Below are 13,554 nucleotides of genomic sequence, written 5' to 3'. Positions count from 1 at the left end.
AAATGAGCTGTTAAGATCTAATGGCTGGACACTGATCACCACGAGAATCTGCCTCCAAAGCTTATCTACATATATAATCACCAGTTGGCCGCTGTCCCCGAATACCATAATACACCGTGGCAGTGCCACTTTCTGACTACAGTTAAGCAGCACAGCAAGAAGTCAGACTCCGCCCACACATGTCACATGGTCCTGATATCATCACAGGTCTTTCAGCCCAGCTGCCATCAGTGGTAGTGAGGCTTGGAACGCAGACAGGAAGGTTAAGATCCAGTCAGACCCTTCCTCTTAGGCATGTGGGTAGGAGCTGGGCAGGGTGGCAGCGGTGCCTGCTCCAGTGTGGTTAGAAATGACCTTCCTGTCGTCCAGTAGTGATTTGCAGAGCAGCGCCTGGCAGTCTGCAGTGTATGGGAGATGCTGGGGGAGAGTGCTGCTGCTGCTCCTACTGCTTCTGCAGGGATGATTACAGCAGGAGAACTGATATGAGCTGGAGGCTGAGTTGCTGATGAGCTCACCCACAGCACCCACAGCCCTGGAGTCTTACACTGGCATGGATGCCAACATGCAGATATCAGTATGGAAACCTGCTACACCACCATAAGGAGAGCAATCAAGGTTCCCAGCAGAGGATTCCTGCTTTCCATCCCAGTAGATGGTGGTGCAGCATCAGACATTAAGGGGGTACTCCAATTTGACTATCTTATAATATAATCTCCAGTTGGGACTTCTGGCCGCTGTCCCCGAATCCCATAAGGCACCGCGGCAGTGTCACTTGCGCAGGCGCAGTTCATGACCATAAAGCCATGAACTGCGCCTGACATTCACGTCACCGCTATTCCCACGCATGAGCAGAAACAGCCACAACTGGGTGCTCTGCCCATGCATGAGCGGTATTTTCACGGCTGTTACTGCACCTGCATGGGGAATAGGGGTGACGTGTATGTTTCACTGCACTCCCGATGCGATAGCATCGGGCCTATTTCTAGTTACAAATAAAAAGGAGAGTTACCAATGTGAACCAATTAATGACTGACACTTTTCTCTCATAGCAGATATCACACACAGCTCAGATTTAACACAGTACAGCAGCACTAAGGCTAGGTTCACATTTGAGTCCGCAGTGTATCATCTGCATGCACAAACGCATGCAAAACGCTTGTTTACGCAGCGTTTTTTATGCGCATCACCTTGCGCATGATGGAAAAAACGCTGCATGTGCATGCGTTTGTATGCATTTTTGCATTTGTTTGTATGCATTTTTGCATGTGTTTACATTGTTTATGCACATGTATTCGATATGACGCCAGACAAAAATGGGCGTGTCTCATAGGATTTCTATATATATTTTGAAGAATGCATGCGTATTGAACGCATGCGTACGCATGTCCTTGCATACCAATGCATTCCCATAGACAGTAATGCTTTTTTTAATGTACTCATCCGCATGTGCATGCCTGCGCATATTTTTGATGCCTAAAAAATGCAACATGTTGCGCTCGCCGAACACCACGAAATGACGCATGCATACGCAAAAGCATGCTAATGCATCCAAATGTATGTCCCTGCATACACAATGTTAAATATATGTACGCATGACGCATGCAGATCTATGCGGATCAAACACTGTGCACACAAACGCTAATGTGAAACCAGCCTAACAGTACAACAGATGTGAATTTTGTCACATTAAACACTTTTGCAGCAAAAGTTGTCCACTTATAATACTGGCAGCTCTGATGCAGAGCTGTGCCTGAACATAACTAATAAAGTACAGAAGAATTTAACTTTTCCTCATTACAAACTGAACAAACCCAGTTTGTCTACTGCTTTGCTGTACTGCCAACCCTTTCCCTACCTTACAAACACACACTGGCTATCTGTGAGATGAAATATGAAGCACTTTAAAGGGAATCTTTTTACCTATTTTTTGCCCTATAGTATGCAGTCACAGCCATCAGGGGCTTATCTACAGCATTCTGTAATGCTGTAGATAAGCCCCCGATGTAACCTGAAAGAGAAGAAAAAGAGTTAGATTATACTCACCCAGGGGCGGTCCTGGTCCAGTCCGGGTCCGATGGGTGTCACGGTCCAGTCCGGCGCCTCCCATCTTCTAACAATGACATCATCTTCTTTGCTTTCCATTGTGGTGCAGGCACAGGCGCACTGCTCTGCCCTGTTGAGGGCAGAGTACTGCAGGGCGCATGCGCCGGGAAAGGTCAGAGAGGTCCGGCGCCTGCAGAGCAGTGCGCTTGCACCAGAGCCGCGACGGGAAGCAAAGAAGATTACGTCATCATTAGAAGATGGGAGGCGCCGGACCAGCTGCGACACACATTGGACCCGGAACGGACCAGGACCTCCCCGGGTGAGTATAATATAACTCATTTTTCTTATCTTTTAGGTTACATCGTGGGCAGCATTACAGAATGTTGTAGATAAGTCCCTGATGGCGGTGGCCACATCTTATATATGAAAAATTAGGTGACAGATTCCCTTTAAGAGGACACCTGAAGCTCTTAATGTTTTTGCAATGAGACAAAGTTTTCTTTGCTGCTGTACTATGTAAATTCTGCTGTACTGTTTTAGTTATAATGTACTGTGTTAGCTCTGCTGTACTGTGTTAGTTCTGTTCTCACTGAAGAGCTGTGTGTGATTATGAGAGCACATTGTCACTTATTACATATCTCAAACTGGTAACTGTCCCTTTTATTTAAAGTAAGCTTTGGAGGCAGGATGTCAGGGAGTTCTGTGTCTGTCCCATAGGTCTTAAGAGCACACTTACACATAAGAAGAACATAAAACATGAATCTCTCTGGAATAAGACTTCAAATCACAGATATACATTATCACTTTATTCAGCTTCCTATAACCTACATGCCTATATAGACAGCTTAGGAGGGTTGATCTTACAGATGGCTCACTTTAACCCCTTTCTGACATTGGACATACTATTCGATCCATGTGCCCTGGGACTTAATGCCCATGGACGGAAAAGTACATCATACGCGATCAGCTGCGCTCACGGGGGGATCGCGGCCGATCGCGGCCGGGTGTCAGCTGGTTCTCACAGCTGACAGTATAGTATAAGAAATTACGGCACTCAAAAGAAGTATATGCAGGAGAAATTTATTTGTACAACAGATTCTCCCAAAATTATATGACGTTTCGGTCTACAACTCAGACCTTCATGAGAGTGAGAACAAAAGACAGAAAAACAAAAAATCAATTAAAAACATAAAAACCACTGTGCTTCAGAATCAATATTACAAGTTTAGAATGGTGTCACTTTTGGGTATTTATATCATATAGACCCCTCAACCCCTCAAAGTGACTTCAAATGTGATGTGGTCCCTAAAAAAAATAGATTTGTAAAAATAAGAAATCACTGGTCAACTTTTAACCCTTATAACTTCCTAACAAAAAAGAAATTTGGTTCCAAAATTGTGCTGATGTAAAGTAGACATGTGGGAAATGTTACTTATTAAGTATTTTGTGTGACATATCTCTGTGATTTAAGGGCATGAAAATTCAAAGTTGGAAAATTACGAAATTTTTAAAATTGTTGCCAAATTTCCATTTTTTTCCCACAAATAAACGCAATTCATATCAATAAATTTTACCACTATCATGAAGTACAATATGTCACGAGAAAACCTTGTCAGAATCACCAGGATCCTCGGAAGCTTTCCAGAGGTATTACCTCATAAGGGGACAGTGGTCAGAATTGTAAAAATTGGCCTGGTCATTAATATCCAAACTACCCTTTGGGGTATGGGGGTTAAGTTTGAACATTGCTAGACCTACCCCATACTGTGGTTCAAGAGTTTTTATGCTGTATGCTATGTCTTCCTCTAAATAACTGTGGCTGCCTTATCAGCTACCATTCGATAATATTCAGCACTAGATATTTCAAAGCTCCTGAACTTTCACCTTTAACTTCAAGTGCATTAATCCCAGGTTTCCCTGACTACATTTGTCTCCTTATTCTTTCTTACATGTCAGATTAATAATAAACACATTCGTATTTTATTCACATGACCAAAGCTAAATCATTCTATTCTCTGTGCTTAAAGAATCATATTGAGTCAATCATGTACATTTAGAGCAGCCAGAATATGGAATGCCTGACCACAACCTCAAGAAGTAGTAATGGCAGACACTATAACAGCCTTTTAAAAAGGGCTAGATGATTTCCTCAATAGACATACAGTGGGGAAAAAAGTATTTAGTCAGCCACCAATTGTGCAAGTTCTCCAACTTATAAAGATGAGAGGCCTGTAATTGACATCATAGGTAGACCACATCTATGAGAGTCAAAATGAGAAAACAAATCCAGAAAATCTCCTTGTCTGATTTGGCAAGATTTATTTTGCAAATTATGGTGGAAAATAAGTATTTGGTCAATATTAAAAGTTCATAACATAGGGGGTTATAGATAATTTGGTGAAAAGATGTATAATTGGTGGAGAAAGGTTGAACTTGAAGGACCTAGGTCTTTTTTCAACCTATGTAACTATTTTTATAGAGGGCAAACTCAATATAATTGGGATTGCCAGAATTTAAAATAACATGATTACTTGCTTGCAAAAACAGCACCACATCTGTCTATAGTTTGGTGGTATTGCAGATATGAGTGGCGCTGTTTTACGGGAAAGAATGGTCAATTTTTTCAATCCTGTAAAACCACTTTAATCTAGACACATAATGCAAGACATGCTTCAGCTCATAACAGTGAATAGTAAGGCTACAGTTACATTATCAGTATTTGATTTCACATCAGGATTTGTAAGTCAAAACCAGGAGTGGGTGATAAATTCAGAAGCAGTGACGTGTTTTTATTATACTTTTCTTCTGATTGTTCCACTTCAGGTTTTGGGTTACAGATACTGAAGTAAAATACTGACAAAATACTCAATGTGTGACCATAGCCTAAGGAGAATAATTTCATATTTACCTTGACATGTTGGCAGTGGTGGATCCCACCCATAGTAGTAACACTGGCTAATCTCTGATCCATTCAATATAAAGCCATCATTACATGAAAACTTTGCCACTAGGCTATGAGTGTAAACCAAATGTAGCTTATCGGATCCTGTTTTAGGCTGAAAAGAGCATGCAATTCCTAAAATAATGGCAAAAATACATAAGCAATAAATATATAAATTAAGCATGTGTTATTTTAACTATCCCCAATATCTACACTATAAAGAATAGCTTTCACCCTTTGTTGTTTCATTGCAGCCATTTGGTAAATTCAAAAATGTTCATTTTTTTCTCATTAATATACACTGCACCCCATCTTGACTGAAAAAACAGAAATGTAGAAATTTTTGCAAATTTGTTAAAAAAGAAATACTGAAATATCACATGGTCATCAGTATTCAGGCCCTTTTGCTCAGTATTGAGTAGAAGCACCTTTTGAGCTAATACAGTTATAAGTCTTCTTGGGAATGATGCAATAAGTTTTTCACACCTGGATTTGGGGATCCTCTTCCGTTCTTCCTTGCAGATCCTCTCCAGTTCTATCAGGTTGGATGGTGAATGTTGATGGACAGCCATTTTCAGGTTTCTCGAAAGATTATCAATTGGGTTTAAGTCAGGGCTCTGGCTGGACCAGTCAAAAATGGTCATACAGTTGTTCTGAAGTGACTCCTTTGTTATTTTAGCTGTGTGCTTAGGGTCATTGTCTTATTGGAAGGTGAACCTTCGGCCAAACCTGAGATCCAGAGCACTTTTTCATCCAGGATATCTCTGTACTTGGATTCGTATTTCCTTCAATTGCAACCAGTCATCCTGTCCCTGCAGCTGAAAAGCACCCCCATAGCATGATGCTGCCACCACCATGTTTCACTGTTGGGATTGTATTGGGCAGGTGATGAGCAGTGCCTGGTTTTCTCCACACATACCGCTTAGAATTATCACCAGAAAGTTCTAACTTCGTCTCATCAGACTAGAGAATCTTATGTTTCATAGACTTGGTGTCCTTCATGTGCTTTTCAGCAAACTCTATGCGGGATTTCATATGTTTTGCACTGTGGAGAGGCTTCCGTTGGGCTACTCTGCCATAAAGGCCTGACTGGTGGAGGGCTGCAGTGATAGTTGACTTATCCCTTCTGCATCTGTGGAGCTCAGCCACAGGGATCTTGGGGTTCTTCTTTACCTCTCTCACCAAGGCTCTTCTCCCATGATTGCTCAGTTTGGATGGACAGCCAGCACTAGGAAGACTTCTAGTGGTCACAAACTTCTTCCATTTAAGGATTATGGAGGCAACTGTCTTTTAGGAACCTTGACTACTGCAGAAATTATTTTGTAACCTTGGTCAGATCTGTGCCACAATTCTGTCTCTGAGCTCCTTGGTCAATTCCTTTGACCTCATGATTCTCATTTGGTCTGACATGCACTTTGTGCTGTCAGGTATAATATAGACAGGTGTAAGCCTGGAGGAAACCCACGCAAACACGGGGAGAACATATAAACTCCTTGCAGTTCTTGTCCTTGGTGCCATTCGAACCCAGGACTCCAGTGCTGCAAGGCTGCAGCGCTAACCACTGAGCCACCGTGCTGCCCCCCCTTGAATACTTATGACCATGTTACATTTCTGTAAGGGTCGGCCAGAACTATAGTCATGGCCAGAAACACTAAAGCATCTGTGTCCTGGCCTTCCCTCACAGAGAATTGCATTTCACTGTTCAGCATACTTGTGTCTCCAGATTCAGGTCCCCCTGGGCACTTCCCAAGCGGCATTGGTCCTTCTCTGAAGTGAATCCCGGTAATTGAGACACAGTCCAGAGTAACTTGAATGTTTTCATTACTTATGTCTTCACACATTATATCCACAGTTGGCACATCATGAGATACACATTCAAAATCACTTGCTTCCTCAGCTCTCCCTACTTTGCTGACACTTCTATACAGCACACATCTGGACCAGACCATCTTTGACTGCTTCCCAGTTTCTTCCTTCTGCCTGTTTCGCCCCAGACTTGAAATCCTCAGCCACCCGGTTTGGTTGCCTCTGGAAAAGCATCCGACCTATCTGTACCATTCCCTGCGAAGCTCCAACTTCCTTCTGTTCCTCACTCCAACCGACTCCCGCCCTAAAGGCGTCTGGCCAAGGCTATGAATCACAACATCTTCTCTCTACTGTACTGGCCCACTGTATTGATGTCCAGTGGCCGTGGTTAATGTGGGCTGTCGCTGCTTAATGTTACGTGGCTGCCAATCCATCCTGGGCCTATAGCCCATGTGGACACTTGGTGCACCCTGGCCCCATCTGAACTAACTTCCTGATACTCCTGCCTTAGCACCCAGCAGCCCCTCCTAGTTTAACTGTTTCCTAAGTGGAACTCCTATGCTGTAACTATGTACACTAGTATGCCCATCTAGTGGCCAAAAATGGGCATTACACTTTCCCTATAATAAACATAAATACATTTAAGATTATTATAACATAAGATATACATAGTAGTATAAGTTTTTTTCAGTCAAGATGGGGTGCAGAGTGTACATTCAAGAGAAAAAAAATGTACTTTTTTGAATTTACCATATTTTCGCAATGTAACAAAGAGTTAAAAATTTAAAGGGGTCTGAATACTTTCCGTATCCACTGTTAATATGCGATCTCTACAGGTTCAACTGTTGGGACTCCCATTAATCATAAGAATAGGAGTCCCGAACCTCATGTTAATGAAGCATAGTGCGCACATGTGACCACACCTGCGATTACTATAGGTTTGTGAGACTAGAAATGTGACTGTGGGACCACAGCTCCATTCACAATGGGTCTGTGAGAACCAGAAATAAGCATGTTTGACCACTGTTTTTATTAACTATGGGTCAATGAGACCAGAAATAAGCATGCTTGACCACCGTTCCATTTACAATGAGTTTTTGAGACAAGTAGTAAGCATGTGTGACCACCGATCCATTCACTATGGGTCAGTGGGACCAGTAATGCACATGTATGAAAACCTCTACCATAGACAATAAACGCAACTGTTGTCTCGCATACATACTACCACACCATTCACATAATATGAGAGGAGACCACAATTTTGTTGTTCAGTAGGGATTCAAAAGGTTGGAGCCCCATCAATCTTACATTTCATTGTTAGAATAACCCACTTAAGCTGGTCATACACATCAGAAACAGAAGCTTTTCACCAAACACTTATTGAGTTGACATCTTTCTAACTCCATAGGAGGCTTATCTCCGTGCAAGCAAAAAGTTCTCTGCCCAAACACAATCTGTTTGGGGAAAATCAGCAAGTCCCATTGCTAGATGGTTGTTTTTCCCTCTGATACTGGTGGGTTTTCTATACAGTTAACATGTATGGCAGCTATAGGATTGTTTACTGATATTTTCAACTTTCACCTGAAGAGAAGGCTATACAGGGAAAAGAATAAGGTTATGTTCACACGTTGCGTTTTTACTGTGTTTTCTTTCTGCAGGCAAAAACCTGCTCACTTGGCTGTAAAGAAGCTGCCTACAAAAAGCAGATTTTACTGCATTTTTGGCTGCGTAATTGCGGCATTTTCTGTTCATTTTTGTAGGCTCTTGTGCATACTGATAAAGTTTAGTGCCCCCAGAAAACATGATACAACTTCCTTTTTTTGCACCAAAAATGTTTCTGCACTTATTCATTGCTTTCTATGGGTGAAAAAAAATGCTGAAAGAAGTGACATGCTGAAGTGCGAATGGATTTTCTGAAATCTCATAGCTTTCACTGGTACTGTAAAATGCAGCTTCAAATTTGTATAAAAGAAAGCAGCAAAAATGCCACGTGTGAACATATCCTTCAGCTCACTACTATAGTGAGGGGAGGGACTTATTTTTGACTGAGAGTAATAATCATTCAGCACTGAGCTACATGGCCGTGCCTTTGAAGGGAGACGAACTTTCTGGGGCAACTTGTCATTTAAGTTTTTTCCCCAAAGACATGATTCACACACAGCTAACCTTACAACAAGGACAATTCTAGGGATTCAGTGGCAAATACATAGAAAATTCACAATGGTATATTATGTCTATTGATCGTTTTGTGCAGAGTACCAGAACACTGAGGTACAGCTGACCATCCGGTAGAAAGACATTGTACTTTTTCCACAATATTCCTCTGTGCAGTCATGTAGCCTTTATCACAATGATATTGCAGCCATTCTCCAACTTGAAACAAAACTTTTTCTGACTCATAGCTTCCATTCTTCAGAACTGGCACTTTACAAGTATCTGTGAATAATACAATAGAATTAATTATTATGTGTAATAAATATAACTCCATCTAAACCTTATATTTAGAAAATGTCAAAAAAGAAATTAATTTGTGAAGAAAAACCCCTGTCCATATGCATTGTTAGGTTATATGGACGTCATAAGTATGGTCTAATATTCCGAAAATAAGCAAGAACGTAAGTTAGTCTTGAATGAGCAAGAGAAGATTTGATTCCTTAACTGCTAATTACTGAACATTACAGACCTGCAGCAATCAGCTGATTGCTCTGATAAGTTTCTTTTGAGAGACAAAAAACAGGGGTGTGTCCAGTGGCATACCACCAATGGTGGCAGGCCACGTGACTGTTATACTAGGGGTGAGGGGGCCCTTCGGCAGGGCTGCCATCAGAGCATTACTGCCCTGACTTTCGTATGGGGCCCGGTGGGCAGAGGGGGCCCATATTGGCCCCTGTCTATACTGCTCATTGGGCCCCATCGGCAGGCTTCTACTAGTGCAGTAACTGAACCTGCATCTGAGACACAAGTTCAGTTAAACTCTATTGCCATGCGGGCCTGCACAGCAATAGTTAAAAGCCACCAGCCAATCAGAGGCTGGCAGCTGACATCAGCGCACACGTCACTGGCATATGACGTCATTGTCATTCGCCAACGAGTGCGAGCTTGAACTGCATGGAGGGATCATCGCCGCAGGAGCGCGGCCAGGTAAGTAGAAATTTTTTTTTAATTTTTATTGAAAGCGGTATGGGGGCAGGATGGAAGACACAGTGGCAGGATGGGAGACATGGTGGCAGGATGGGAGACACAGTGGCAGGATGGGGTCACTGTTGTGAATTCACTTTCTGGTCTACCCCTGCTGGTGATTTTTCCTGCCTCCTGAGGTCTTAGTTTCCAGTTCAGTCCCTGCATTCTCAAGCTAAGTGTTCTTTGCTATTGTTCACATTTGATTTGGTTTTGTCTATTCAGTTCTGCATGGTCAGCCAGCCCCGGCTGGGGCTGTGCTGAATTTCCATTCTTATGTTACTGTTTGTGCCAGTTTGCTTTTTTGCCCCTTATTAGATTGGCCTCTTTTTGCTCTGTTTTCAGAATATGCCAGAGTGCTGATATAGTGGGTGAAGTCTAGTGACTTCAGGGGTTTTTTGCTATCAGAAGTGTTGGACATTTTTGCAGGGTTTTTTGGCGTGATTGCAGACAGTATCTTTCCTTTCCTTTCTAGTTCGTGTGGGCCCCATTGCTTGCTCAGCCTATTTTCCTACCTGTGTTTAAGTTTTCATCTTGTCTCACCGACAATATATGTTTGGGGGCTATCTATTCCTTTGGGGTCTGCTCTGGGGCAGTGTAGATTTCCCCTTTTCTTGATTTAGGCTTATTTAGTCCTCTGGCTGTGTCGAGGCATCTAGAATCATCGTAGGTACGCTCCACGGCTACTGCTAGTTGTGTGGATAGGATCAGGATTCTGCAATCCGCTTAGTTACCAACCTCTCTGGTTTTCTGTTGCTTAGCTTGGTCTTGTTTTCCTCCTTGGTGACCCAATCACAACAGAATCAGGCTGGCTGACCACACAAAATACAAAACCAAATCAAATCTGAACAATAGCAAAGAACACTTAGCTTGAGAATGCAGGGACTGAACTGGAAACTAAGACCTCAGGAGGCAGGAAAAAATCACCAGCAGGGGTAGACCAGAAAGTAAATTCACAACAGTACCCCCCCTTGAGGAGGGGTCACCGAACCCTCATCCACACCACCAGGCCGATCAAGATGCCATTCAAAAAGAAACAGGATTAAGAATCTCCAAAATCTTATAAGGTCCATTAAATCTTGGCTTGAAATTTGGAGACGCAACCTTCATAGAGATATTCTTTGACGACAACCAAACCATATCACCCACTTTAAACCGGGGACCAATGGTCCTATGCCGGTTGGAAAACCGCTGGGCCTTTTCTGTAGAGAGGGACAACTTATGCACCACTTGGTCCCAAATCTGCTGCATTCTCTCTACCACAGTGTCCACACCAGGGCAGGCTGAAGATACAGTTCTGATTCTGTTGTGATTGGGTCACCGAGGAGGAAAACAAGACCAAGCTAAGCCACAGAAAACCAGAGAGGTTGGTAACTAAGTGGATTGCAGACCCCTGATCCAATCCACACAATTATCAGTAGCCGTGGAGCATACCTACGATGATTCTAGATGCCTCGACACAGCCAGAGGACTAAATAAGCCGAAAGCAAGAAAAGGGGAAATCTACACTGCCCCAGAGCAGACCCCAAAGGAATAGATAGCCCCCAAAAATATATTGTCGGTGAGACAAGATGAAAACACAACCACAGGTAGGAAAATAGGCTGAGCAAATGATGGGGCTCACACGAACTAGAAAGGAAAGGAAAGGAAAGATACTGTCTGCAATCACACCAAAAAACCCTGCAAAAATGTCCAACACTTCTGCTAGCAAAAAAACCCCTGAAGTCACTAGACTTCACCCACTATATCAGCACTCTGGCATATTCTGAAAACAGAGCAAAAAGAGGCCAATCTAATAAGGGACAAAAAAGCAAACTGGCACAAACAGTAACATAAGAATGGAAAATCAGCACAGCCCCAGCCGGGGCTGGCTGACCACACAAAACTGAATAGACAAAACCAAATCAAATGTGAACAATAGCAAAGAACACTTAGCTTGAGAATGCAGGGACTGAACTGGAAACTAAGACCTCCGGAGGTAGGAAAAATCACCAGCAGGGGTAGACCAGAAAGTGAATTGACAACAGGTCATTATGTGGTGGTAATATGTGGTCTGTTCATGGTGTGGTGGTATTTGTTCTTTGTATGTGATATTATTGGTCACCATGTGGTGGCAGGGCCTCCATCAGGGAATTACTGCCCTGACTGGCGTTTGCGGCCCGGTGGACAGAGGGGGCCCACATTGGGCCCCGTCTCATCTGCTCACCGGGCCCTACCGGCAGGCTAAACCAGGCCCTGGCCAGTGGCGCTGCAGCAGTTCAACTCTATTGATGTGCGGGCTCGGGCCCACATGTCAATAGTTAACAGCCGCCAGCCAATCAGAGGCTGGCAGCTACTGTCAGTCTCAGAGTGCATGTCGCTGGCGTCTGAAGTCATTCGCTGGCGAGTGCGCGCTTCAGCTGCGTGGAGGAAGCTTCGCTGCATGAGCGCAGCCAGGTAAGAAGAACATGTTTGTTTTTTTATTGAAAGCGCCAATCCGGGGGCCCGGGGCAGAATTTGAGACATGGGGCAGAATGTGAGACACAGGGGCAGAATGGACATGGGGCAGAATGTGAGACATGGGGCCAGAATGGACATGGGGCAGAATGTGAGACACGGGGCAGAATGTGAGGCACGGAGGCAGAATGTGAGACATGGGGGCAGAATGGTCAGGGGGGCAGAATGTGAGACATGGGGGCAGAATGTGAGACACAGAGGCAGAATGGTCATGGGGTCAGAATGTGAGACACGGGGGCAGAATGGACATGGGGCAGAATGGACGTGGGGCAGGATGTGAGACATGGGGGCAGACTGAGACACGGGGTAGACTGTGAGATATGGGGGCAGAATGTGACAGTGAGACACAGGAGGGGGCAGAATGTGAGGCACAGGCGCAGAATGTGACAGTAAGACACAGGAGGGGCAGAATGGATAGGGGGCAGAATGTGAGACACAGGAGGCAAGATGGGAGACACATGGTGCAGGATCATGGGGCAGGATGGATACGATGTAGATAGATGGGGCAGGACTGGGTAAACCATATGGGGCAGAATGGATACTCATGAGGGCAGGATGAGAGAAAATATGGCTGGAGCCAGGAATGAGGCACATGGGGGCCAGGATGGGGGATATTATTACCAAAGTGGCTAATTAAGGGATATTATTACTGCAGTGATGTATGTATTTTATTTTTTTGAGGATACTGTTTTAAATGGGGGGAGGTCCTGTTACTGTGCAGAGCGACACTATGTCGCCTTTTTTTCTTCATCTGGTGTAGTGTAGAAGTTGGGAAAAAATTAAGTAATGTGTTCTGCAAGTAGAACTCTAGATAGCTGTTATTTCCTGCATAGATGAGCCCTCGATGGAACACATGATAGCGGTCTGTGCTGGATGAAAGATGAAGAGCGAAGCTGAAGGACTTCACCTAGAGACGTCACTGGTGAGTCAGTGTGTTACCTGTACACTGACACTATACAATATATACAGAGCGCCTTTGTACAAAGTCACCAGTGATCACTGTATTACCTGTGCACTGACACTATACACTATATACAGGGTTCCTGTGTACAATGTCAAGAGTGATCACTGTATTACCTGTACACTGACAC

At 43.7% G+C, this 13,554-nt stretch overlaps 1 protein-coding gene across 2 annotated transcripts in view; it reads right to left on the bottom strand.

Annotated features, from left to right (window-relative positions):
• LOC141096338 (coagulation factor XIII B chain-like) overlaps window positions 1-13,554 on the bottom strand; it is a 169,930-nt gene that overhangs the window by 128,664 nt on the left and 27,712 nt on the right. For both annotated transcript variants that reach the window (XM_073582874.1, XM_073582875.1), the window contains exons 2-3: window positions 9,050-9,226; window positions 4,952-5,119 (exon numbers count right to left, since the gene is read on the bottom strand). In XM_073582874.1, the coding sequence (XP_073438975.1) occupies window positions 4,952-5,119; window positions 9,050-9,226 (345 nt within the window). The remainder of the gene's footprint in view (window positions 1-4,951; window positions 5,120-9,049; window positions 9,227-13,554) is intronic.

Source organism: Dendrobates tinctorius, unplaced genomic scaffold (genome assembly GCF_039654945.1).
Source record: "Dendrobates tinctorius isolate UK_male_01 unplaced genomic scaffold, ASM3965494v1 ptg000074l, whole genome shotgun sequence".
Lineage (NCBI taxonomy): Eukaryota > Metazoa > Chordata > Amphibia > Anura > Dendrobatidae > Dendrobates > Dendrobates tinctorius.
This window is presented reverse-complemented; position numbering and strand designations above follow the sequence as displayed.